Source organism: Lagopus muta, chromosome 7 (assembly GCF_023343835.1).
Source record: "Lagopus muta isolate bLagMut1 chromosome 7, bLagMut1 primary, whole genome shotgun sequence".
Taxonomy (NCBI): Eukaryota; Metazoa; Chordata; class Aves; order Galliformes; family Phasianidae; genus Lagopus; species Lagopus muta.
This window is the reverse complement of record NC_064439.1, coordinates 13,424,829-13,452,725: the sequence shown is the minus strand read 5'-3', so window position 1 is coordinate 13,452,725 and position 27,897 is coordinate 13,424,829. Positions and strand designations below refer to the sequence as shown.

The following is a 27,897-nucleotide window of genomic DNA, read 5'->3' as shown; positions in this document are numbered from 1 at the left end:
GAACTGGTGGTCCAGCAAATGCCTTGGAGACAGGTTGGAGCAGGGTCCCTGGCAAGCTCCAAAAGAGCAGTGGCACTTGTGGGGGCAGCAGGTGTGGACATGGTACTCAACAGATGATGGAGAGACCAAAGTGCACTGTTCATTTATCACCCACATGAAGAAGCAACAGTAAGAGAATGTCCACCATAATGTCCAGTAGTCAGTAGTTTGTCTCTGCCCAATATTTTCATAATCTTGGCAAAAAAGATTTACTAAAATCACCTCTCTTTTTCACTCTGATTTTACACCCATTTTTCCCATGTTGCTCTCATCTCTTTGCAAAACTCGCTCCTATTTCTTTCTACCCTCAGACAATTGAAGCAGGACAAGATGCACCACAAGTTAACTTTTGCTTGCTGAGCCATCCCTGTCTCTAAGATCTGAGGAAATGCAAAGCTGACAGGCTTTTCTGAAATCCAAACACAGACTACTGCAGAGATGGATGTGAAAGCCATGTCGAGTACAGCAGACTGTGATTATCAGTTTGGGCAAAACATGCTAGTTTTGTCACCACTGACCTAGAAATGCAATGCAAAAATGTCATATAGGAAGGAAGTCATAGAATCATAGAATCACCAAGGTTGGTAAAGACCTAAAAGATCACCCAGTCCAACCGTTTACCTATTCCCAATAGCTCCCACTAAACCATGTCCCTCAACACAACATCCAGCCTTTCCTTGAACACCCCCAGGGTCGGTGATTCCACCACCTCCCTGGGCAGTCCATTCCAGTGCCTGACCACCCTTACTGAAAAGTAATACTTCCTCATGTCCAGCCTGAATCTCCCCTGCCGTAGCTTGAAACCATTCCCTCTGGTCCTATCACTAATGACACGAGAGAAGAGGCCGACCCTCTTCAGTCAGATTGTTGAGAGCACTGGAACAGCCAGGGGAAGGAAAACAGGAGCTCTGTCTTTTCCCATTTGGTTAAAAGCATGAGCCTTAATGTGTTCACCAGCTCTTTTCACTGCATTGCACACACACATGTAACCATCTCTTGGTTATAACAAAGTGTAATACAATCTTAATATCCCCCTCTCCAAGTACCAGATCAGCTTGTTGATGAATCCCATTATCCAAACATATCTCTTGGCTGTGCAAATGAGCATTATCTGTGCTTGCCATCAGGAGTGGAAATATCTTCTGTGTGCATGGAAAAAATATTGGATTTAAAACACAATCTTCAGGTTTTGGCAAAACTGCAACCCTAATTTTCCTGTTTGAATCACAAAAGCACTAGCTGCAAGATACAATTGAGATGCACTTTTTGTCAGATAGCTGCAGAATAAAGCAATCTGAGACAGAAACATACTACTTTTGATTTTTTTGTAACACTGATTGTTTTCATTTTCATTAACAAATAATAGCAGGACAAAGAGCTAGGGAGCCGAAAGGGAGATAAAGCCAGGATGCATGGGTACTCCAAACCACAGAAGCTCACTAGATTATTCTTCACTACTGTTATTGTAAGTTTACAATCAATTCTCCCTTCCTCAATGTTTTCTAATGCTCTAAAAAGTACACAAGCATTTCAGCCACTTTGCAGTGTAGGCCACTGAACTGCTTCTCCTCACACTCTGTCAGGTACACTTCCTCACATCCATGGGCCCACTGGAGCACCTCCATCAGTGTCTCCATTGAATGGACTAATGGCCTCGGTCCTTCTCCTCACTGAACCCAAAGAGCTGCTCTGTCAGCTCAGTCCTACTCATAATGTGGTTCTTCCGTTGTCTACTTTCTACAGAACTTAAACAAGGAAACAATCCAGTGCCAACACAGAGCTGCAGAGCCTGAGTGTGGAGATGCCCCACCACTTCTGCTAGAAGCACACTGGAGAAAAATATGGCATTCGAAAAGTGAACCTTTAGGATCCAAGAACTATGGATAGTAAAGTACAGACTCACAGCATTTGTGCCACATCACAGTACTAAAGAAGGTCCACCTGTATGTCATACATTGAACACAAACTGTATTTCATGCAAAGCACGGGAAAGGACTACATATTTGTCAGAAAACTTGAGGTGTGAACAAAGGGAGGCATTTTCTGAGAAATGAGCAATGAGATTTCAGCCTGACACTGATATTTTGAACCAAAAGTCTTGATAAATATATAAATAAATGAATAAATATACAAATACATTAAGATTGACCGAATCCTTTTTAACCGAAGTGCTTTACATTACAGAAATACTAAATAGGCACTGATTCTCCCCAATAATTAAATATCTACCTCCATAAGGAAAAATTTACATCAAAATTGTACTGCATGATAAGAATATAAATGCAATAAACCACAGAAATTCTCCAATACATCCATGAAACAGAATAAAAATGCACAGAAATCTAAAATGCATCATTTAAAAATTTACACTGAGAACACAATCACTTCCTAATTGCAATAACTTCCATTTGATCTTGATATACTCTAAATTAACATCTTAACTGTGTCAATCAAACACCTCAACACTATTTTCATGATTAGTCGATCTGTGGGAGAAATTTATTGCTTCATATACCTTGACAGACCAGAAGTAAACATGCAAGAAAAATTATGTACTATGAACCCTCAGCACAAAACTCAACTCCCTTGAGATTTTTCACACACTACATCCAAAACAATTAACAGCAGAACAATATTCTGTTCAGACAGAGTCTGCTGAGGAAAAGGTCATCTGAAATGACTTCAGCTGGATGAATGAAGCTGCTCAAGTATGTAATTTGTAATAAAAATTCGATTGGTGATAATTTATATAGGTGACTTTTTTTTTTTCGCTTCAAATTCATACTTAGCATCAATTTATGCTAAATGACATTGAAGATACATTTTTCACTTTTTAAATGCAATGTAAATATAACATAAATTTAAAGATAAACTTACTGACTAGAACAAAATGATGGCAATGTTTGAGATATGCAGAGATTAAAGAAAGATAAAGGGAGGGAAAATATATTACCCTTCCATATAAAATCAGTTTCTGATCACATTATAAAATCTGATATAATTTTATAAATAACATAAAAATGGACTTTGACAGTAACAGCGTAATACGCTTATTGCATCTTGTTAGTAACAGCATCTACTACTGTCCATTTATGTTTTAAAAGCTACAAAGAAATTTTGTGGTTGGGACTTCTTCCCTTTATAAAATCTCATCAGGGTTCAGCTGGTGAATAAACAGCATGAGATGGGTGAAAAAAGAAAGCTAACAAAAAAGAAAAGCCTCCTCCCACCTAACGGGGGAAGCAATTTTCAATCAAGCTGGGACAGGTTTTCAATGTGGCTTGCTGCAGCTACAAATCCGGCTGCATTCTCTACTGAGAAGTTCATTCTCTTGCAAGCTTAGACATGCAGACTTCTCAGCAGCTACTGAGCCACTGAAACTTGTCTGCAAGTTACTTTGTGATTACGTAGAGAGAAAAGAAAGAAGTCAATCATGGGACTCTGAGCAAAAAACAGCACACTGCTGTTTTCACTCCCAGAAGCCAGTAACAGAGCTGAATCCCACACTTAGAGGGTAACTATCTTTCAGAGTTATGTATACAACAGAAGTGGGAACATTTGCAGGGCTCCTGTATAAACACCTACATGGCTGTACAACAGCAAACACATTCTTTCTTATGTGATGATTATATTGATGTGATAAATTAAGTAACTAGAGCACAGACCCTACTAAATAACTCTAATGACCCCATCAGTATTATCCATTTTGCCTGCCCCTAATTCCTTCTGTGCCCAGTCTCATCACAGTGCAGCCCTAAGCCTCTGCTTAATTTTTATTTTGTTATCCTATCCACCTCACAAACGTGTCATTCTTTTTTTATTTGAAGTTTGAATTTTCATGGACCTCCAACAGCTCACCATGTCTAAAAATTGTATGTTATAAAAGGAATGGAATATACAAAATCACAGATGTATTCATTTGGTTCCAATAATGGGCAGCCAGACTAAAGTCACAGCCTTTTCCTGGATATTTAAAATCTTTAGAGGATCTTAATACAGCATTCATTGTTTATTCCTTTCTAAAAGAGTACCAGTAAAAATGAGAAATCATAAATCCTGTATGTTAGGATACAATTAGGGTATGTCAGTAAAATTTGTCTCAGAACTATTAGAACAGAACAAAATCCTTATTTTGAAATTAACATTGTACTTGCAGGAGAAAGATGTCTATTAGGTATTGCACAGATGTTCGTGACCTCAGAGATAGCTCTAATTGTTTTGTCTTTCAAGTTAAGTAGGTGACATTGCTGCCACATCAGGTAACCTTCTGAACTGAAATACACCAAAACATGATGAAACTCACCTTTATCATATGTTATCACATATACAAACATCCAACATTTATATCGAGCAGCCCTAAGGAACCAAAACAGCAGCTCCATTGATCAGCAGCTGTTTTGTGGGGGGCAATGTTTGGTCCTTTTATAAATACAGATGTATTACTGCTAGAGGTACCGAAAACAGAGCAGCGTAGGTGGCCCTGAACACACCTCTCTGCCTTCAGTTGAGGCCCCTCTGGAGGAGGAATAACTGAGAGCTGATACACCCTGGTATGGTTAGGCACCACAGACACATATAACAGCAGATTATTTCGATTTCAAACTGCACCTCCAGCAGAGAAACGCATTCCTCCTGATCGGAGAGCAACATGTGCATTCCATGCTTCCATCCAAGTTTCCCCCTGAAATGCTACAGGATCTTTTTCCTTCCTTTCATTATTTTAAATCAAACAACCATGTCCTGTATTACAGCTTGTAAGAGTCCAAAGCATCTACTTACCTAGATTATGAAAAGATAATACAGCATAAGCCAAATAATCAACTAAAATTCTTGCGCTTGCTTTCTTTTTCTAACTCTTCCTAGGTTAAGTATTTTAATATCTCCCATATGTTAGATAAACACTAATGAATCTTATTTGCATGTATACACTGAGACTCATTATTCATATTAGCTAAGTTAATATGTCACATCTGGCAAATACTGCACTCTTGTTCAAATCAAACAGCAGCTGCTAAATATCAAAAACTATATTTGAATTGTAAGATTTTAAGGGAAATGTGGTCTGCTTTAATTTTAATCCTATCAAGAAAAATATTTTTGCATATTATATGTGGATTAACTTTGGTACGCCCTTACGCACAGAAATGCTAGCTCATGAAAATACTGCAAAACAGGCTTGTTATATTTCCAGTTATGTCCATTTTAAGGATTTAATTTAGTATCAGAAACATGTTCCATATTCTAAAAATGTCTGCAGTTTAATGCTTTTGATGGATTAAAAAATGGTTTAGGAAAAAAATTAATTTTTTTCCGAAGCACAAAAAATTCTAGCATGTGATTTTCATTTAGCGTGAAAATCAAAGCTTTGCAAAAGCCCATGTTTAAGTATATCCACATGTTGTTATTTATCTATATAAAAACACCATTGCTTGTCTACACTAACATTATTCTTTCTAATGCTAACATTGTGATCTGGGGTGTTGTAGGAACTGTTTTAAGCAGACAAAATTCTATGTTTGAAATCAACTGATCACACCACTAAAAATATTTCATTCATTATACATTACATTTACCATAATGACTATCATCTATCATTTAAGATCAAAATAACCCACTCCAAATTGCTTGTACTCAAACTTTATGCTCCAACTGTATGCTCTGAGACAAATACGCATTTGTAATGATAACCTCTCTCTTTTTTTTCATTATTATTTTTTTTTTTTTACAGATGCTTTTCCTGGAGAAAGGAAAACCAAGGGATTAGACACACAGCAGGTGTCTGCTTTGCCAAAGAAGTCTATAAATCTACAGCTCTCTGTACTATGCCTTGTCCCAGAAAAACTTCAATGTACAACACACTAATGACACAGCTCCCTAAAAGTCTTTATACTTCTCTTCTACACGGGCTGTGTAAGACATGAAAGACTAAAGAAACAGATAGAGTGTCTGAGAAAGCCAGACAGAATAACAAAGTTGAAAGCAACACAACAGCTTTGCAGAAGTTGAGGACAAGGAACTCGTACTGGGCACTGGGAGTGCCCCACGTCTCATGCCTACTTCTGCTAGAGGCTTTCAGGCAACCGTGGCAAACCAGTTCATCTCACTGTTTTTCCCAGGATTTCATAGCAAGAAAGAATTAACACCAAGCATCTAAAGGCACCAGTGCAGTAAAGTAAGCTTTGTACATAACCAGTGAGTTTTCAGAGGAATTTTAAGTAATGACATGAACTGTGTATTCACCCAAGATAAGCCAAGTGTTTGGAAGAACCCATGATCACATTGCCTGTGTTAGCAAATGACCAACCAAAGGACCTCAGGGCCCCTTTCAGTCCCAATCCTATATCTCCTTTCTGAATTGTAAATACCTTATACAGTCAGCTTCTCATTATCCAAAATAACTGAGGCTGGCATGTAGGAAACAGCACAATCATGGTGAATAATAACAGGAACATAATGGGGCTTCAGGGTGATTCTACAAGCTTCTCTGAGGAAACCTGGTATAGAACCTTAGTGGAAGGGATGCTTTGGCTTGCAAGAAACTGGCATGAAACTGCCCAGGAAGTTTTCTAAATCTAAACTTTGAGATACTGACTCCAGCTGCACTGCACTCCCAGCTCTCTCAGAAGGAAGTGAGTCTGTGTGGGTGCTTCTTACTCTGTACCACAGTGACACTACAGCCCAGCTAAGTCTTGTGGGGACAACAGAGACAAAGCTACGAGATGCAGGGTCAGACTCAAGAACAGCATAACACAGAAGTGCTGGTTGGTCACCCTTGATCATTCTGGGAATTCAAACTATTCAAAGAGCATTCACATGCACAGTCACTCAACTATTATATTAATTATTCACAAGTTATGTCTCCATTCTGTTCATTAATGCCCCTAGAACAAGCTACTAAATCATAGAGTACCTCCTACTCTAAACACATTATCCTGCAGGAGATTACACATTCGTTTCTTCCATTTCATCTGCTTCTTATCTTACAACTTTATGAAAAACAGAACCTGAAACCGTTCAAAATAGCACACCGTATTGCATTGTAATCACCCTTCTGTCTCACAGCATTGCAATAAAAAAGATATAAAAACAACCAGCATCAGTAACGCGTAGGATTCCTAAACATCGTGAAAGTAACAGCAGCATCACTTTTACATTTCATCAAATCATTTTGTATCTAACGATATCAGCACTGCCAGTAGTGTGGGCTGGTCTGACTGAATGTGAAATCTTGGCTCAATTTTTAGAAGGTTGGATCACCTATTGCAGCGGTGGAAATTGAAGCCTTCCCATACTGCTGTGTGCAGCGATCATGAAATGGAGTCTGAGTCCTAATTTTGAATTTCTTTAGTAACAGACAATGTCCTGTAGAAAATACTTATACACATATATGGTAATTATTATGCTTACATGAAAGTTAACTTGCTGGTTTGAATTCAGAAAACAAACAGTGAATGCCAATTGTAAAAGCAAAATATTACTGAAACACTATTGACTTTCAAAGAGTATGGGGGAAAAATTAATTGGCAGATGTTTTACATAGCATAATTAACAGTTCATTTGAATGCTCTGTAACAAGATTAAGATAATTATGCTTGGAAACAGAAATGTAATAATGATGAATTACTGGTTTTCATATTACGGTCATTCTCCTACATTCCAAATAATCACCATGTTCAGAAATAGGTGCATCTGTTCTATTTTGTCATCAGCTATACCAAGGGTTATAACTAGTGCCTGGGCAAAGCAGGGCTTTGAGATTTGCACCAGGACTAAACCAAATACCAGCTCCATTCATCTGCAAAGAGAAAATAAAAACATCCGTCCAGTTTTCACTAGGGCACAATTACTGGACAGAGCTGAAGATTCATTAACAATCTGAATTTATTTATTTTATTTATGGCTAACTGAAGAGTAAAGCTTGGATTCTCTGAGCTTAGCACATTAAACAACCCCCCTAGTTATGGAAGTTCATCAATGAGAATAGAAGAATGTGTATTCTGTGAAGGTGCACAAAATATAAAATTATATGCTTTCTTGGAAAGGCAGTTAAGTAAGTAATAAGGCACTGAATGATTCCAGGCTACGTATAAATTAAGAAGGAGACCAATTGTCAAGGTTTTCTTCTACTATATGCATAAAGATTTTTAGTACTGCGTTCAAGTGCCACAATATTAGTATAAATTATTTCAAATGAGCAGTTTCATGAATGCAACCCCTCGGTGTTAATAACATACTGATAAATTAGGCTTCATATTCTTGTATCTATATATAAATTTTATTTCAAGCTTTCCATTTTCAGGTTTTGTTTTTTTTCATCTTTATTTTCAAAGTTGCATTTTTCTTCTATTTCTCTACAAAGACATACAACCATTAAAAAAACAACCCTACAGCCATTTTCCCTTTAAATTAGAAGCAGATTTTTGTACTTCACTTCTCTCATTTCTAATAGCTTCACTGCTTTCATCACACTTTTCTATCCTTTTTTTTTCTTTTATTTTGCTTTGCTTTCTACTAAATCAAGTCCTTGACTCTTGGAATCTAAAACCTCACAACTAACAGCACAAAGATCAGAGCATGCACAGAAACAGAAATTGCAAGATAGAAATCTCAAAGACTTGAAAATTAGACAGAGGATGAATAAACAGAGATAGAGGCAGACCGGAGGAAAATAAAGTAATGAAAAGCACTTTTAAAAATAAAAATAAATTATAAAAGAAAACAAGTGTGTGACTGCATTATTAATGTGCAGCTGAGGGAATTCATTTCTGCAGAAAGGCTGTATTACACCTATCCAAAGCAAAGAAGATTGAAAGGGAGGAGGTAAGAGCAAAAGCATTTTAAACACTGACTGACACCTTTCACATTTAGTCTGTGTTTTTATTTTCACCCAGAAGGGTGAAATTTTAAGATATTTCCTGTTCCTACTGTTGGTCACTATTGCTTTTAGCTTTCGTTTAAAAGAAAGATCTCACTCTGTAATGAAAGAAAACAAAACATTATGCAAAAAAAATATTTTTGTATTGACCATCTTTCTCACTTCATTCCTTCACTGTATGTCTCTGCATGTTTCCCAATTCACTTCCTTATTTCTAAGGCTTGTTTGGGCTTTCTGGCTGATTCAAGCACAGTTTTTCAGCAATCCCTAGCTACTCATATGCTCCCTGTTGCTCCCACATTATCTCCTTCTTAATGAGAAACGTGTGGCTCACACCTATGGATGAGAAATGAGAGTGCCTTTCTTCCTTTGGACTTGTGTTAGAAGAGGCAGAGAAGTTGGAACAGAAAACGGCAGAGAAAGGATTTCACCATAGAATTTGTTACAAAACATTACGTTTGCAACAGATAAGCAATTACTTTATATAAATACCCAATAGGCAATCTGCCTAATCTTAGTGAGATTTTGTGGCAGAATTTCAATGTAACTCCTAAGCAGGACACTTTTATAAGGCTGCACCCACAAATTGTTTTCAATTGTATTCAATTACAGGCAGAAATGCTATCCTGGGCTTTGATCTTTGATCTCCTCACATATCAGCAGTACACGTTAAGAAACTAAGAAGATAAGAAACACACATGCATTGTAAAGATGTGCTGAGAAGATACTGTGAGGCACGTCAGACACAATGATATACCTACAGTCGTGCAAAGCCCTTATGCAGATGAGATTCAGACTAGAGGATGTGTAAGAAAAACATAAGGTGGAGAATAAAAGCTGCCTTCAACCCAAACCTCATTTTGCCAGTTACATTGCATTGGACTAAAACACTGATAATGCCAACCTGTATACACTCGAAACTGTGATGACTGTTAAATCTCTTCTCCTAAACTTGATTTAATCTCAGATACTATCTCACCATCACTGGCAAGGCATTCCAATTCATCTAGAGTTGCTTTTACTGTTTTTCAGAAGCTTTTCTAACTAATTTCAAATCTCAGCACGAACTCATGTAGTTTCTCTGTAACCTAATTTAATATTTAATTTTGAAATAGGTACCTAATTGAATGGAGCTTCTTGAAGTGCATTTTCAACTCAGATGTGGCATACATTTAAGGTACATTTCTTGTAATATCCTATGGTAATATTTCATAAAGTCTTTTATTTTAGTAAACAGTTTTGCATGTTAGTATAATCTGTACTAAAACTGAGTCTGTCCCACTGACTAAAGAGGTATATAATCAGTACACAGCCTCATTGACACAATATATGCAACCTATTACAATCTTCAAAGGGTTACACTTGATACTACTTCCCTATAATTTCTTTGAAATAACTAAGAAATCCTAGTTTGGTGTGAAGGTCAGTTCAGACTTACATTGAAAGTGCTTCATTGCTATGCTTTTGTATCTCAAGTTTTGGTCATATAATCATTTTTTAAACAATTAAGTTTCCAAAAGTAACACAAACTAAGAGGTTACTATTACCATTTCAACTTTAGGTCTTTGTATATAAAAAGATGTAATTTCAAGTAGCGTTTGAACATACCTAATAACTGAATTCTACACGATATTCAAACAGTATCTGAAATTACATTAAAAATGCATTTAAAATGTAAAGCTAGAGAGAGCCATCTACAGTATATAATGTGAAAGGAGGATCTGTGAAACTTTGATGGAGAAGTGCCATATCAGTTTAAAAACATTTGTGAGTCTTCCAGTATGGAAAAGACAAAGCTCTTACCGTTTCCTTTGGAATTTGTGACTGGCTTTGTTCTGCATTCTAAAGGAAGTAAAAAAAATAAATAAGAACACAGCTATATACGACATAAACTATCTATTAGTAGGGGGATAAGCAAAGAGGTCTAATTCTGACATGAAGTGGTAAGAGAAAAATGAAGGGCATTCATCACGCTGATTCAATTTTTTTCTAAATTAGCACTAAATGAGAAGTGAACAAAAATAACGTGCAGCAATCTGAGGCCAGCGCACCTGGCTTAATCTGGTTATGAAGAAGGTGGCTATCTGGCTAAGGAAGGATCCCAACTGCTTGCACCATTGTCTGCCTAGCAGAATGTCTTGGATGTTCTCCCTGGCATTTCTCTTCTACTCTGAGGGCTTCAAAGAATGACCTCAGCAATCCAGATGAAGCCTTCCAAATATTTTAATTAAATATCTGTTTTAAAAAACATCCACTGACATTTCAGTAAGGGATTTCCCTTTGCCATAAGTTTGAATAACAGAAACAGAATAACCACACTGCGTATCCAAAGATAGGAGGGTGCTTTTAGCATAGCATAGGTGGAGCCCTCTTGTACTCTGCATTTACATCTTAGGGCATATGAGGCAAACATACATCATTGAGAAACCATTCTGCATTCCTCAAAAATTCTGGAAGCACACATAAGGAATACTGCTCTTCCAAGGCCATGCACACCCATATGAAAATCCCTTTAAACACTCAGGGATCATCTTGCTGCTGGCTGGATGATCGCTTTCAGGCTAACCAGATATTCTTCCATAATGAAAACCAAGAATTTTTTGGATTGTTTTGTTTTGGAGTCTTGCAGAGAATTGAAATTTTTAAACACAAGAAAATGTAGTGGTAAAATGTTAATGCAAACATTCAGTTAGCTTTAATCTATAGTCAACAACCAATAAAACAAAAGATGAAGGAGGCAAATGCTAGGAACACATAAAGGACCTACAAGTAGCAATGGACACGTTAAGGTTGTAGGATAAGGGAGACTAACTGCAGGCCCATCTCTCTTTGCTAACATTGAGAATTTTTTTAGCTCAAAAGCTGAGTAACCCAAACCAATACCTCAATGGATTCAACAGTAGCAAGCTCTACAAAAATATGTCACAGGAAGTTAACTTCAGGTTTGTGAAGATGATGACAGTCTAGTGAGTTTAACTTAATTACAGTACTCCTCACCCCTTTCATAATGAAAGGGGGCAAGAGGATGAGATTTTTATGAGAAAATCTCACGGTGATGTGGTCAAACACTAAGATATCAGGTACTTGGCGTTAAGTAACACTGAAAGTAATAAAATGCCTGGTATTCTGAAGAAGCATAACTGGTTTTCGAGATCTCACTGTTGGGAGTGGAATCCAGTGGAATCTGATTTTACACACTGTGGCCACATTTTAATCACTTTTACCATTGTCTGTATTATAGAAGCTGCTACACTGAATAGTGGTTCTCCATCACACTCACAGCTCTTAATGTGACAACACAAAATCCCATACTAACCTCAATGGGCTCAGTTTAACATTCCTTTAAGTTTTATATATAACTACACATTTTTGTAGTTTCCTTCCAGACAATAATGGCAACGTGCATCACAGACATTAAACTCACAACTCTCCTGAAAGTTTATTATCTTCATTTTACTTATAAAGAAACCCAAGGATAAATAACTTTTTGAAAGTCGTTCATGTAGCCATAGCCCAAAACATAAAATTTAAACACCCCTTTTATTGGGATTACTATCTGTACAAATGTTGGCAAATATAAAATGGTTTTAACAGAGTGCTGCTCAGCAAGGAACAGCAAGTCCAGCACTTTATAGGATGGATAATATTAAATAACATGATTTTATGCTTACAGTTTCTGAGACATATCTCATTAAGGCAAAATTTAATGCATACAAATGTAGAAAATGTGACAGAAATAGGGGAAGGATGGAAAGACAAAGAAGGTTTGTATGGCAAAAGGATGAACCAACATGCTTTCAGATCCCCTCCCTCATCCAATATTAATTTTCTTTTATCTTCTACATAAAGCTAGTAAAAGTCAATGAGAGGAGCTGTCTAAAAAGATGTTTTTCTTTTAAGGTTATTTTTTACCAGAGAAGAAAGAACAGCCCTTATGATGGGTTTTAGTTCAACACCTTCCCCAGCAATTCTGCTTATGCTCGTTGACGGCTGTCAGCAGAGCATACCTAACATTTCTTCAAGTCAAAATGCAAACAAACACATCTTTATGCAACAGAGGATCATCACACCCATATACTGTCAGATCCTCACAGTGCAATTTGTTCAACTGGAGTTGCAGAAATGTACAGCAGGTCAGATCTGACCCTCTGACCGAAGAGCCCACCTGACAAAAAGATCTGGTTTCTCTAGTCTGATGTCTGCCAAAATAGCTCATAGTATCACCTGAGCAGCAGCAGGCAGGCTACCGAGGTTAAACTCACTTAAAGGATCTAATTTCATGTTATTTTTAGACCTAAATCAAGTATTACTATCATTAAATACATGCCATACTCACACCATATATTTTTTATAAGACATTCAAACAAAATAGAAAGTTAAATTACGCGCTATTTAATTATGTACTTTCCTATATTTAGTATAGAAATAATATACACAAAATTAATAATTTTCTTATTTCTAAGTTTATTTAGAAAACTTAAAAAGCATTTTCATTCACCTTTATGAAAGATAGCAATACTGTGAAAATTACACATCATAGGAAATTATAAACAGATTGCTTTCATGGGTGCAGCATTAATGTAGGGCATAATATGATTTCAAATGGTTCATTTCTCTTCATTTTAACTTGCATGTAGATGCATCAATACTTTCAGTCGTATTCCAAGCATACTCAGCTAAAACTGTGATACGTTTACAACATTCCCTGTCATTTTGACTTACTAGGTTTAATTGTAGTTTTGAAAATAAAAGACTAATGTTAAATGTCTTGAAATGGCCAAACAAAAATCTATTATTTTTGCATTCAAAATAACACAAAACCAATAGAAAAATGATAGAATCTATTCATCACACTACAAGCCACTTTTATTTGTCCATTTTTATGATAATGCAGCCAAATAATTTATTTTTAGAGCTATATATAGCTATGATAATACAAATAATAGATAACTTCAGCAGTTTAATTGAATACAGAACAAAGTAAGACTGCTACATTCACCGTCTATCTTTTCATAACAGAAATTATCTTGAATAATTATCAGAGAAAACTTCTGTATACATTATGCAAGTGGAATAGGTACAATATGAAACATCATTTTATTTCCATTTGATGTAAATTTCTCAGAAACATTTTTTGAATTACCCTGATAAATTAATAACTGCAGGGTTTCCATTGCATAAAGAGATTTCATTTATATTCAAAAAAGGCTACTGTTTTTTATATATTCCACTTTTTAGGTGTTTACATATTCTGTTTTGGCATAATTGTATATGCACTGAAATATTTTAGTGAGCAAGTAGTGGGATAAATTGCAAGCTTTCAAGCATAGATTTGTCCATGTGAAAGATATGAAATAATTGCTTGTCTCCATGCATTCAAAGAAAGTTCATCCAATAGCTACTTCTATAGTAAACATCTTCACTCAAAGTAAAATTCTCATTTATACATTACTAACAAATATTTAATTCCAATACTAGATCTCAAAGATGATAATAAACATTCATGTGAAATGTCCTAAATAAATACTATTTTGTTTCCTTATACGCAGTGCATATGTTTACTAGTAGGTGACAGAGATCACATCATTTGCTCACATTCATCTAAATAAATCTCTTAGCTTCTCTCTATTTTACGCACCAGTTCCCTTGGGTGGAATGTTTCTTCCTGTCGAAAAATCAGGAGGCTGACAGTCCCTCCCATCTTGGTGCTTCTCAGCAAGGATACAACTTCCTCTTGAGTTTTGCCTGTTAAGTCAACTCCATTCACCTGAGACAAAGGAAATATTAGAACTTGGTAAGACACTAAAATAGGAAAAATATTAGATTTCATGTAGAAAATTTATCTGATTCTCATGAGATGATATTTTTTAAAAATGCCACTGAAAAGCACTGCTTCCTGGGTCAGTATCACTTAGAGAAATTGCTGTAAATTATAAAAATAAACTACACAAATAAACTCAAACTATATTTATGTGATCTTGAGAAACAGACCACATATACTTTGTCTAGAAATATTTCAGAAACCTGGATCATACCTGTAGCCAAAGTACTCTCAAAACCTCAAAGTGCTTCTATCAAATACATTTAATTTGAACTTTTATATGGCTGTTTTATTTCTCTTTCACGCATAGTATTACTATCCACACTATTTCACACGTATTTAATATTTACAGTAATTTTTTCTTCTTTGTTATTTCCTTCTTCTAGTCAATCTCTTCTCTGGCTTTCTTCATGTTTTTCTTTTTCTCATTTTCCACTCTCACTACTGTTATTTATGACACTTTCTCATTTCCATTCAAGAACATAAGAAATTATGCCAGATGTTGTCTTACTAATTAAACATGCATTCTTCACATATGAATGCAAATAAGAATCAAAACAGCAATGTTTCCTTGCACTTAAGCAACAACAGAACACAGTATACTCTACAGCAGTTTCATCTACCAGTATTTTTACACGAATTTTTTGCATAAAATTCTTTTGATGAAAACCAACGTGTGTGATCCAAACATGATTCTGTCTTTACATTGGTGTTATACATACATACATTCTAAATATATCTTCCAAAATAAACTGTGCCCAAAGTAGAAAACTCTTTATCCCCAAAAGAACATAGGGGAGGGTTTTGGGTTTTTTTGCTTATTTTCAGTAATCTGATCCCTTGGCCTCCATATGCCACTTACACAGTACAGCCAAGTATGGAGTATGTAATGGAACATTTTCCACAGTGTGGATGCATGAGATAACTTGAGGAAGGGAGAAGCCAGGGAAAGACAGGGTATTCTCAGGTCTCTTCAGAAACACTGCGGGCACATTAACAATGTGAAGCAAGGGAACTCAGTGTTAGAAACCATCTTCTTCTTTTCCCTCATAGAAGATCACAGCTCACACGGTTGAGATGCCATAATCATCTTTTTAGATGCCTCTCAGTCTCCTACCTACGTCATCCAGGTTACGTTCACATACTTTCAGCAATTACAATAATTACAGAAGGCTATGTGCTCTAGAAATAATTCAAGCTGACTTAGTCAGTTTGGCAGAAAAGTGAAGTTAGTGCACAAAGAGGCAATTACACAAATCTCACTTGTACCTCCAGTGTCATTTGGCTTAGGGACAGCAATGAAGAGCTGTGGAAGGTGACATCTGATATCACTCCAGCTAGGTCTGCAAGAAGATATTAAGGGGAATTTAATTCCCTTGAGGCCATTCTCCCTTCAGGAGTAGCCTTGTTTCTCAGTAGCACTACTCCCCTGTCATATAAGCTATTGAGAGTTTTTGGAGTAAATTACACTGTGGGTTCATGCCAAAACACAGACATGCAATGCATCTTCACCTCGATTAATCGGTCTCCAGCTTTTAGTCTCCCATCTTGAATAGCTGCACCTCTTGGAAGGATGTTTTTCACATAAATTGGAGCAGAGCCACCAATTGGAACATCTCTTGAAGTAATGCTAAATCCCAGGCCCTCTGTACCTGCATAAAGAATGTATAATGTTACTTGTGAAAATGCATTTTATTTTATATTGCATTTTAATTTCATTCAGCAGAATGTATGCATATCTCACTGATACAATCCATGAAAAAAATAATATATAAGATATAATAGTTACTGTAGAGGAGAGGGGAAAAAAGCACAATATAACTGAAGTAGTGACTCTTGGCACAGGTGGCTTAGCAGGCCCTTCATGAAACTCACTGTTCTTATGATTTCCAAGTCACTGCCATATTTCCAACTTTCTATTTCAGATTAGATGAGTGACAAGGAACCAGAACAAAACATATTTGATGTCCTGTCACTGCCTTCCCCCATGTCAATCTGGATATTGTCAATAATCCCCTCTTTTTCTACTGCAGCTTCTTCAGCAAGTCCTTAGACATGACGCCACAGGGCTTCGTCAACTCCCATATGGGCCCCAGCATGAATGGGCAGAACCGTAACTTCGTGGTCTCATTCCTTCTGCTCATTTCTTCAGCAGCTCCTCTGCCCCATGGGCTTCTGACCTGGCTCTTGGCAAATCCCTCACATGCTGTTCCACGCAGTGATGTGCAAGCTGGTGCCAGGGCCAGGCCAAAAGGTTGTGCAATTGACAGCACTTGGCTGATGCAGACCTCCAAGACGACCATAAGAAATCTACAAGAAAGTCCTGTACATATGGAAAATGAGGCCTGCTCATATCTAGAAGACATTCGTCTCTGAATTGTACCTCATGGTAATACCCCACCAGCAACAGGACTTGTGATCTTCCCTCTGAATCCAAAGTTATTGACAATCTTTGAAACTCTAGGTTGAAGTCTCTGTGACATTACACATCAGACAAGGTCCATTTAGAATGCTTAACTCAGCATGAAAATCAGACAGACAGATCGAGAGCCTCCAGAGTGGCACCATCAATTTGAAACACCTCGGAAGTTGTCAAAATACGTCTACATTTCAAGGCCAATCTAGATTTAGATTTTAGATTTTTAGACTTCTACCTGACTGACTTAGGTAACTTGCAGTTAGGTCTCAGCTCTATCAGTTTTACGTGAGGTCCTTTCCACATGCATAGTTATGGTCCCTAAAAGTTGCACAACACAGAATATGTATACAATCATGGGGACAGTCACTGATTTTATACAACAGTCCTCAATCTGGAGCCTCTAGTGCGTCCTGTGTGAAGGACACACAGAATTACTTGAGGTTAAAGCCTGAATTAATTTTACCCTTAATCTTCTCCATGTTCATTTGCTAAGTCAGTTTTTCTATTATGCATGTTAATATTCACACTTGCAAAAAGGAAGGAACAGTTCAATGTAGTTGGTATCAGCTTATACACATAATTCTGAAATCTGCACAATTGTATTTGACTAAGATGTAGCACAATATAATTTGTTATCAAGAACTTGACACAGGTGATGGGGGGTTGGAAAACACAACCTTTTAAAGTCTTCATCTTGAAAGTATCTAAGTCCTGATTTACCCACAGCAAGTGTGTGCAGCTCAGATGGTTCAGGAAATTTGGATCAGTTCCAAATTCAGTGACACGAGTTCCCTTCCTTATGTCTGCAGCATTCGAGATAGATGAAAAAACTGATATTTGAATTTGAAAGTTTTCAGTCATTTTCAGACTGATATAAAATTTATCAGTGCTATTACATACAGATGAAAAAATGTTAGATCTCTGAACATCCATATTTTACTTTGGAGACCTCACAATTTTAATGATGCTTCAAACATTCATAGATCTCTTTAGCTTCTTGCAACATGTGAAAATGATCTATAAAAGTGAAAGGTTGGGTTTTTTAAGTAGCATCTCCGCTTTTTATGGAATTTATCTCTTCCTTAATTTAAGGATCTGTGTAGAAAACTGCTGTTCAAATACATGTTTTGTGCGCTAAGATTTCTAAAGTGCTATCAGAGTGTGACAACATGCCCAGGACAATATTTCATTATTAATAAGCTTAATTCCCACAGCTTGATCATGGTGTTATTACAGATGCCTGGTTCACACACACTCCACTGTAAGCCCCCCAGAAAAAAAAAACCAAAACAGAAGATGAAACATTCACATTACAACTGTGCACAGAATAGAAGCTTGGACTGGGGCATTTTCTGCTGTCAACTCTTCAGAAAGACTTGACCAAAGTGAGAAGAACGCTGAAGATCCACACTGAGTCCAGATATTAGCAGAATAAAATTCTAATTACTCGTTTCTGTGGAAAGAAAGGGCTTTGACTTGGGTTTCATTCCGCTCTGCTGCTTTCTGCAGCTTTGTATGAGGCAGCTCTTGGCTTCATTTACAGCTGGCTGTTTCACAGCATCACTATGCTATTGGTGTTCTAGAGCTGCCCTTAGCTGGACAATGCAGCTTCACAAACTGCCATGCTTAATTATATTTAAGTTAGGATTGACGACACAGGGAGATAAATGGGTGTGGCCAAAAATAAATATGATTTCAGTGACTGGATTGTTCCGAACATTTTTTTTCCTTTTCTTCTTCCTTTTTATACACAAAATTTATTCAGTTATCCCTACTCCATGCATTTTAGTTGCCCCATTAACAGCAATGGACAAAAAATATCTCCCCATTGCTAAAATATATTCAGTCATGAGAATGTAAAATTGTGAGGTAGGCTAACTGTGCAAACATGCTGTAGACGCCTCTGATACTGTAGGAGGCAATGCAACATGATACCTCTGATTTATAACAAAAAAGCATTAAAATGGGAGAAACTGGACATGACAAACCAGTATAAGAGGTGAAAGAATAAGGAATTTCCATCTTTTTGAAAACAAAGAGAGTCCTACTCAAAGTCAGGAGCTTTAGCTTGCAAGGTCTAGATTATCTAAGCTATGTTCAATGCAATATCTTAGAGATTTTGAAATCAGTGACAGCAGAACACGTCTTCTTCACTCTATAGTTGTCATCTCTGACAACTATCAAATTACACCAAGTGATAATGATGTTTAACAATCACCCACTAATTTGTGTAATGCAAATTCTTAAGCTCCTTTTGATAAATCAGCAGCTCTCTCAACAAGTTAGAGCTCCCCTTTTCTCCTGAATGCCATTTTGAGCACACCTCCTAAGGTCACATTACCTGAAAGTGCTCAGCCAGCTCCAACCTGAAGACAAAGAAGTACTAGGTGAATAAAAACAGCAGAGGCAATAGCAAAGCAGCTCTGTTGTGCAAACAGAATTGAGGCAGATTTAATGCTCCAGTTGGTGCTTTGGAGGATATTGGTTCTATTAGCAATAAGATACGGAAAAAGAAAGATCCTTCATGGAAATCGTTAAACATTTGTTCAAAATGAACACTACCTAATCATTTGGAATTAGTCTGATCACAAACTGATAGGATGTTAAAATAATTTTTAAACCTTACTGGAGAGTGCTAGATTTTCTGTTATCTCCCAGTAAAGAAGTGTTTAATTTCTCAGTAACGTTATGTTTATCTTCTAGACTGTAGGAAGAGTGTCTGGAGTAACATTTCTCATTTTCCAAGGCTCCTCCTCTGCATCAAAAATTGTGCAGTCCTCAATCAGCACCAACAGCAGGTCTAAATTCTCCAGAGCAAAATGGGCCCCTGGGGAAAAATACTGCCAGAACATGAGACAAAAAGCAGTCATCTCCTCGACACTGCTTCCACTGCTTACACGTCACTCTCTACAGGACATTAATTCAGAGACTGAATGAGGAAAATCTGAAAGATCTGTACTGTATACTATTTACAGTACGTATCTTATAGTATTTTCCCCTTCAGGAGTGTAAGCAGAGCTTGAAGTAATTCATGCTCTTCTTTGTCCTCTAATTTAAGACAATGTACATGAGTTTTCAGGTGCTTTCTAAGACATTTTTATCAAAATATTTTATAATGATACAATTGGGCAATTTGCTAGTACAAAGGACGCAGACAAAATTTTATAACATCCTAAATATGGAAAATCCATGTGGGTGAACAGTTTTCAGATGGAATAAAGGATTGTAAAGGAAAAGTACAGACAAAGAACACAATCTCATTTTCATAAAATAATAAGGGATATTGGTTAATATTAACAGTTCATGACACAAAGTAGTTTAAACAACTGAATTACAAAATAAAACATCTCCACTTAATGAAAGCATTGGATTATGAAATTATCAACTATAAGGGGAGAGATAACATTACAACAAAACTAACTAGAAGGGCTGAGCATTTAGTGGCAATAATCACAGTAAATGCTCTCTTTCCAAGCATTTCAAATTCCTGCTTTTTCACCATGGACTGTTCCTTGAGATCTGTGGATGGATGGATGATTTCCAAAATAATTATCCTATTATTTTACCCTAGAAAGTAGTTTTTGCTAAGGACTGAACCTCATGCAAGAATTGAACTGAAAATATCCTCTCCTCATCATTAGGGGCTTCAATAATCTAACCAAGACCATTTTAGATACTTCCTGAGAAGTTGGTTTACTGCCTTTAATTTAAGCTCCATATTTTCAGAATATCAGCATTATTGTGGACGCAAATGACTGTTTATGAGTCTGTTTCTTAGCTGTCTATAAAATTGCTGCAGCCACACACCCAAACAATACAAATAATTGCATGTTCATTTTTTATGCAGTTGCATGGTTTGGAATGAACATTCTCTCTTTTTTTTTTCATTCTTTAAGACTCCTAGTACATAATGATCAGAAGTATGAAAAAAAAAAAAAAAAAAAAAAAAAAAAGGAAAGGTATTCTTCTTCAGTGGGTAGTAATGCTAAAAGTTATTTGCTTCACTTCTGAATCTTACTTCTCAAGGTCACTTAAACAATTTAGGAATATACTACATTTCAGAAGTGACAAATACCACTACTGCATCTCCAAAGAAAATCTAAAATCAGCCTGCTTCTAAGAGAACATTTCAATCATTTCAAAAGAAATTTTAAATAAAAATTTAAAATGTCAGTTCAAAGTCTGGCTGAAAAAAAAACGTGGGAAAACAAGAGAATATGATGAAAAATGCATGTAAATCTGTACAGTTCAGATACATAATGCAGGATAATTTAATAGTCAAGTTTAGGATTCCATGTTTTATTGCTGCACTGTATAAACCATTTAACACAAGTAAAACAAGTGATTTTCTATCCATACACTTTACTTCACAGCAAATATGATATAATTCTAGAACAGTTTGGTTAGAAGGTACCTACAAGATCATTAAGTCCAGTGACCACTTCATTGCTAACCAAGTGTAATTTTAAGGGCACTATCCAAACGATTCTTGAGCGCCGATAGGCATGGGGCATCAGTCACCTACCTCTCCAGGAAGCCTGTTCCAGTGTTTGAAAACCCTCAAGGTAAAGAAATTTTTTCCCAAACCCAGTCTGAACCACCCTGATGCATCTTTGTGCTGTTCCCATCCTGTCATCAGTTTCCAAGAGCAGAGCCCAGAACCTCCCTCTGTTTCCTCTATTCAGGGAGCTGCAGACAGCAGTGAAGTCACCTCCTGGCTTCCTTTTCTCTGGAATGGACAGCCACATAACCTCAGCCCCTCCTCAGACGACAAGCCTTCATGCCCTGTGACCAGTTTTGTTACCCTCTGGATGCATTCAATATCTTAATATATTTTATATACCTTAATTTCTTTTTTTATACTTTAATTTAGCTTTCTTACAAGCTATCCATAAGAACTCATTTCTGCCTCTAATTATTTCTTTTTTTAAAAAAAAAAAAGAGGTGTGTTGCAAGGCTGAGTTCTGCAGTGCTACACTGTGCAGTGACCAGGCACCTGGTAGGTCTTCAGTGTTAAGGTGCAATAAGAGGCATCATTAGCAACTACAGAAGGGGGAACAAGCAAACAGGGATCCAAGAGGAAACTGAAGAGCAAGAAGTCTTGTAATTCTCCTCACATAAAAAAAACTACACATTTTTCTCTGTTGTGCACTGAAGTGCCTCCTTCAGACCTAAGCATCTCCTAGAACATGGTACGAGGCCCTTTCTGTGACAGACCCGGCAATTCCTACAGCTTTCTGGCTGTTAGGCTGTTTTTTACTTCCATCACTTCATTCTTTCTCTTGAAGCTATAATATTTTGCAAGAGATAAATACCCTTTGGGCTATGGCTGGCAGTTAAGCTGTGCTCTGGGAGCACAGAGATACACACTGAAGCCCAACTGTAAAGAATTCTTCAAAGAGAAAACAAGGAAATATTTGATGGAACTGGAATCACAGAATCGCAGGAATTAGAAGGAAACTTGAGTCCAACCCCCCTGCAAAAGCAAGTACCCTACAATAGGTCGCACGGGTAGGTATCCAGACAGGTCTTGAATATCTCCATAGATGGAGACTCCACAACCTCTCTGGCACTCTGTTCCAGTGCTTTGTCATTCTTACTGCAAAGAAGTTCTTCCGCACAATAGCATGGAACTTCCTCTGTTCAAATTTTTGGCCATTACTCCTTGTCCTATCACTGCACACCAACAAGAGACTGGCTTCACCCATTTGCCCCCCATCTCCCTTTAGATATTTATAAACATTAATCAGACCCTCCCACAGTCATCTTGTCTGCAGGCTAAACAGACCCAGGTTACTTAGCCTTTCCTCATACAGGAGATGCTCCAGGCTATTTATCATCTTTGTGGGGCTCTGCTGGACTCTTTCTAGGAAATCCCTGTCTTTTTTGAACTGGGGAGCCTGGAACTGGACACAGTAGTCTAAGTGTTGCCTCACCAGGGCAGAGTAGAGAGGAAGGATCACATTCCTCAACTTGTTAGCCGTGATCTTTTTAATGAACTCTGGGATACCATTGGCCTTCTTGGCCACAAGGGCCATCTCCAGCAGGTCATCCTCTAACCTGTAATGCTACATGCAGTTATTCTTCCCCAGGTGCAAGACTCTACACTTGCTCCTGTTAAATCTCATCAAGTTCTTCCCTGCCCAACAAAGAAAAGAATCAACTTAGAAAATAAGAGCTCAGATTTGACATTTTAGGTGAAGAATGATATATTTAATTTAGTCAGACAAAAATGTAGTTATAGATAGATATGATCCAACACAGTGAGTATTACCATATTTAAGGGCAATCAAATTTGAGGAAGCTAATTCAAAGATTGAGTACTTCAGGTTTTTCTTAGAACAGTGATGTAAAAAAAGAGTATATGTGAAATCTGATTAATATAACATCCAACTGAAAAGCAGCATTTTGAATGCTTTAGTGAGCATCAGGTTAAATGCCACAAGAGCTCAGAGACTTGAGCCTTAGAATCTTTTGTTGAATGATAGGTTATTTATTATTTCTAAGTGCTGGTCTAAATTTCTCTCTCAACTGTATTGGCTCTTGCTGGCAAAAAAAAAAAAAATAAATAAAAAATCACTCTGGAACTGTACTTTTGTATATGAGATCAAAATTTGTCCTGACACTTACTATATTACTTGTGTTATATCAGTGATCTTATTTTCTCTATCTATTAGCTGTTAAGAACTGCTTTATTTATTTGTACATACTGTGATTTTACATCAAAATATATATAAACAGGATGGCTGTCATCTCTTGTGCTATCTTAATTTGTGTGAACTATTAAGCCAGATTGTTATACACCCTTAATAGCATTTGAATATCAGTAATAAACCCTACATCTATATGCTAAAAGTTCAGGCCCTGACCTTTAAGGAAAGATAAACAGATATCCATTTTCATTTAGAAAAGCCAACAAACATTCTGCATTGACTGAAACATATGACTGACCTTCTCTTCTGACTTTATTAAACTGCTAGATCCTATGAAAGTTCAGGTTATTTTAAAATGCCAAAACAGCAATAAATATTAAGAAATCATAATTACAGAAGCACATACTGTAGGGCTATCTTACTGTGTCATTTTATATAATATAGCTCATGCAATACACAGAAACACAGCTGTAATAAAGCTCTCCTTGTAATAAAAAGGAGTCAACTCTCATATACTACATCATTAACCAGAATACCCAGGTTAAATAAAATGTGAATTTCAAGATGAAGCTTGTATGCCTCAGTACTCATTTTTCAAATTTAATGATGATAATTGGTGAAATAACTGCTGTCTGTTAGCCACAAAGAAAGCACATTTGTAAAGTTTCCATAAAGCTTGTGTTATTACAACATCCTTCATTAGAAACAATCAACATCCTTGTTGTACTTGTATCTGTAACAAACTTGGGGTATACTTTAGTGTTTTACTTTGATTGTTATTCCGCATTTATGTTAACAGTGATCAAATCACTGTTATGTGATCAAATGCAAGGCAAAATGGGAGGCCTTGCAGTGGATATTAACACTCACGTTATTAATTCTTCTCACAGTGGATTACACGGACACATGAAAGACAGCAGTGATATAAAGGCATCCTTCTTTATGAACAGATATTTAATTTTTTTTAATTTCACCATGCGTAAAGAACAGAACACTAAATAGTTCCTCTCTGTCTCTCCATCATCTGAGCTAGGTGTAATTTCTACAAATGTATTACTCTCATATGAGGAGCAGTAAGAGCAAATATTCCCTACAAACATCTGAAATATAATTTAGATATGGGTTTTAAAGCTTTTTTTAGCATTAGAGACATCCAATATTTTCTGGTGTGAACTAGATGTTAAGTATCTTTGTAGATCACTTTCCATCAGCAGGTAGCAGGTATCTCCTCCTCTGCAAAACCATCTAAAATAGTGGTGCTAGCAAAGCTATTAACGAACTTGGGGGAGTAATTATTGATGAAATATTATCCAGTGCAAGAGGACCAAGATAAACTCATATCACAGTCAAAGTATCCATAATAAATCACAATTACATTCTCTTACCACTTCTGTCACATGTTTCGTGCAAAAATGTTATTTTTCAATATTCCATATACATTTGTTGATGGTTTTAAATTATTTGAAAACTGTATTTACACTCCTGGCTAGGAATTATTTTATATAATGTCCAAATGACATTTCTATAGGCTTCCAATGGACACAAAAAATAATAGGTAAAAGTCTGCAGTGACTGAGAGTTTGCTTGTAAGCACAGTAATTCCTTACACATCGAATAGCAAAATGCTTTTCCAAACAGGCTGACTTGAGCTGATGGCCTCAAGTATTTCTTGAAGGAGCATCAACAACAGAAGCAAACTGTCAACTCAACCTTATGTCATCTAAGTTTGTGGAGCTTAAAATTCAGCAACCAGAAAGACACAATCTGGTGGTTCACATGAAGTTCATAGAAAAGAAAGCATGATGATAATGTGACAAGAAGCCTGGCACCTGTGAAACTAAAATCTCTACCATTCAATGCATTGTCTCTGATATCTTTCTACTAAAACAATAATTAAACATTATCAACACCAGGAAAATACAATTTCCTAAGAGGAAAACAAAGTTCATGAAGAATGTTGTCACACAGGTAAACTTTTTGTTGCAAAATGTAAATACTGTTCTTGTTCCTAGAGACAAAATTATACATACCCTAAACATACTCATTCTAATATCACAGAGCTTACAGCATGCATAATCCTTTAAAAAGCATTTATCAGGAGGTAAGAAATACTTGCATCTAAATACCATTTCACTGTAACTTAAACAATCTTTAAAGCATCTAGATAGTGATTATATAAAAATATCAAACTTTCTCACTAAGGGCATTTACTATATGATAAAAATTCCATGGGTGTACCATTGCATCTACATGTAGTATATACATACAAGACAGATGTCAAGATAAGCATGCACCACTTTCTTCTCTGCTCTTAAAGTCTCTCAGCCTTATTCAAATTACATCAGATAGGAAATATCACATTTCATCTCTACAGTTTAAACAATATCTTTCACATCCCAGTGGATTTAAGAAAAACATGCTAACTAGAAATAACCAAGTCCATATTACCAACTCAATTCAACAGACTTTTAAAATCTAACAGTAAAACAGCAATTTGAAAAGTCGTGCTAACCATAAAGTTCAGAAATCTACAGAAAATACAGAGTATACAGAAAATATACAGAAATTACAAAATATAGGCCATTTTAGCTTATTTACTTTTATTAGTTAAATAATTCTTTACTCCCTGGGTCTTGGCCAACAGAAGCTGTAAAACCCACAGCACTTCTCTTTTTTTGTTAACAGATAGGAAATAAGGTCACAGCCTTCTCAAAAATGGTCTTCTGTAAATATGTTGCACACACTGAATGCAAGACTGCTGTTGCGGACAACGCAACCATTTGGCTTGAGAATGCCAGTAGCATCTGTGTTTCAGAAATAAATCCACTGCCATTCCTATGCTACTGCAAACTGCCTTGCCTAATATAATGGCACTGCACACAAGGACATACACTACACCCATATATCTTACAGTATGTGAGAAATGCACTGGTGCCTTACCTTTTCTTAGCTGTATACTGAGCCTCTTCCCTATCTTTTTGGTGTTATACCCGCTGTTTGCAGTGGAGGTGAGAACTTTCTGAGGCGACGGTGCCAGGCCCGATGGTGGTTTCCCTGATGAACTCACACTATGAGGTAGCTGCGAGTAGGACTCGGTCTGATCAGACTGGTTACCCGCTCTAGACATTCTTTGTAACGTGTGAAGTCCAGAATTGTGAATATTTTTGCTGTCGTTATACTGGGAATCAGGGCTGAACCGATTGGAGTAGTACATGTTCTTCTCGCTTTGGGACAATTGCTCGTACTGTTCTTTATTTGCTGCAGGGACCACATGGAACCAAATGAATGGCGTACGCATGGCTTGGCGAAACATATGCTGTGCTCTAGGTTTCAAAATGAACAGAAAATTAGCAAATTAGGACTGGCGGACTGCAAGACATTATAAGCATAATTACTGATGTTAATTAAGCAACATGAGCTGACAGAATAGCAGAAATTGAGGCATAAAGTATAAAACCTGAATCTGTTCATTAGTTTTCTTTGTCTGCCTGTTGCTAACTTTATTGCCTTAGGGTAATACAATGGTTAAATATGTTTAAAAACTAACATTCCAAATACTAAGAAAAGCAAAAATTTTAACCACAATCTTGAAAGGCAGATTGTTCTGTGGAAGGATTGTAACATACTTTGTTGCTTTGAACCTTGATAATTGCTTACACAGTATTGCTTATACAGTAATCGCAGTGACGACAGAATTATTGGAATGAAAATTACACTTTATACAAAGACTAGGTCATAAGCAGACATTGGGCACTAGGTCACAATGAGAAATACACCAAAGTCAAAAAGTCTCCTCAGGCTTACATTTTGATTCAGAATCTCAGTGGAGACAAGGTACTTTTTACCATATGGTTAAGGGGTCATGTTCCAATAACGGATAAAGATATAAAGAAAGCATTTCAAATCACTGTTAAAGTACAGGACAATCAGCCTGAATGATATTCTTCTGACTCTCAACATATGTAGCATGTTTAAAATCAGACATTTTCTGCATATCTCTTTTCTGCTTTCTACTTTAATTATCTGTGTGTGACATACAAACTGATTTCAGTGTTACAAGTCTTTCTCGTTTACTCCTTCAGGATTCTAC

At 36.6% G+C, this 27,897-nt stretch overlaps 1 protein-coding gene across 16 annotated transcripts in view; it reads right to left on the bottom strand.

The window, feature by feature from the left end:
- PARD3 (par-3 family cell polarity regulator) overlaps window positions 1–27,897 on the bottom strand; it is a 426,281-nt gene that overhangs the window by 178,536 nt on the left and 219,848 nt on the right. For 11 of the 16 annotated variants that reach the window (XM_048952142.1, XM_048952154.1, XM_048952149.1 and 8 more), the window contains 4 exons: window positions 26,748–27,130; window positions 16,248–16,387; window positions 14,553–14,681; window positions 10,718–10,756 (listed from right to left, as the gene is read on the bottom strand). In XM_048952142.1, the coding sequence (XP_048808099.1) occupies window positions 10,718–10,756; window positions 14,553–14,681; window positions 16,248–16,387; window positions 26,748–27,130 (691 nt within the window). The remainder of the gene's footprint in view (window positions 1–10,717; window positions 10,757–14,552; window positions 14,682–16,247; window positions 16,388–26,747; window positions 27,131–27,897) is intronic. The other 5 variants (XM_048952157.1, XM_048952158.1, XM_048952146.1 and 2 more) reach the window with 1 other exon arrangement.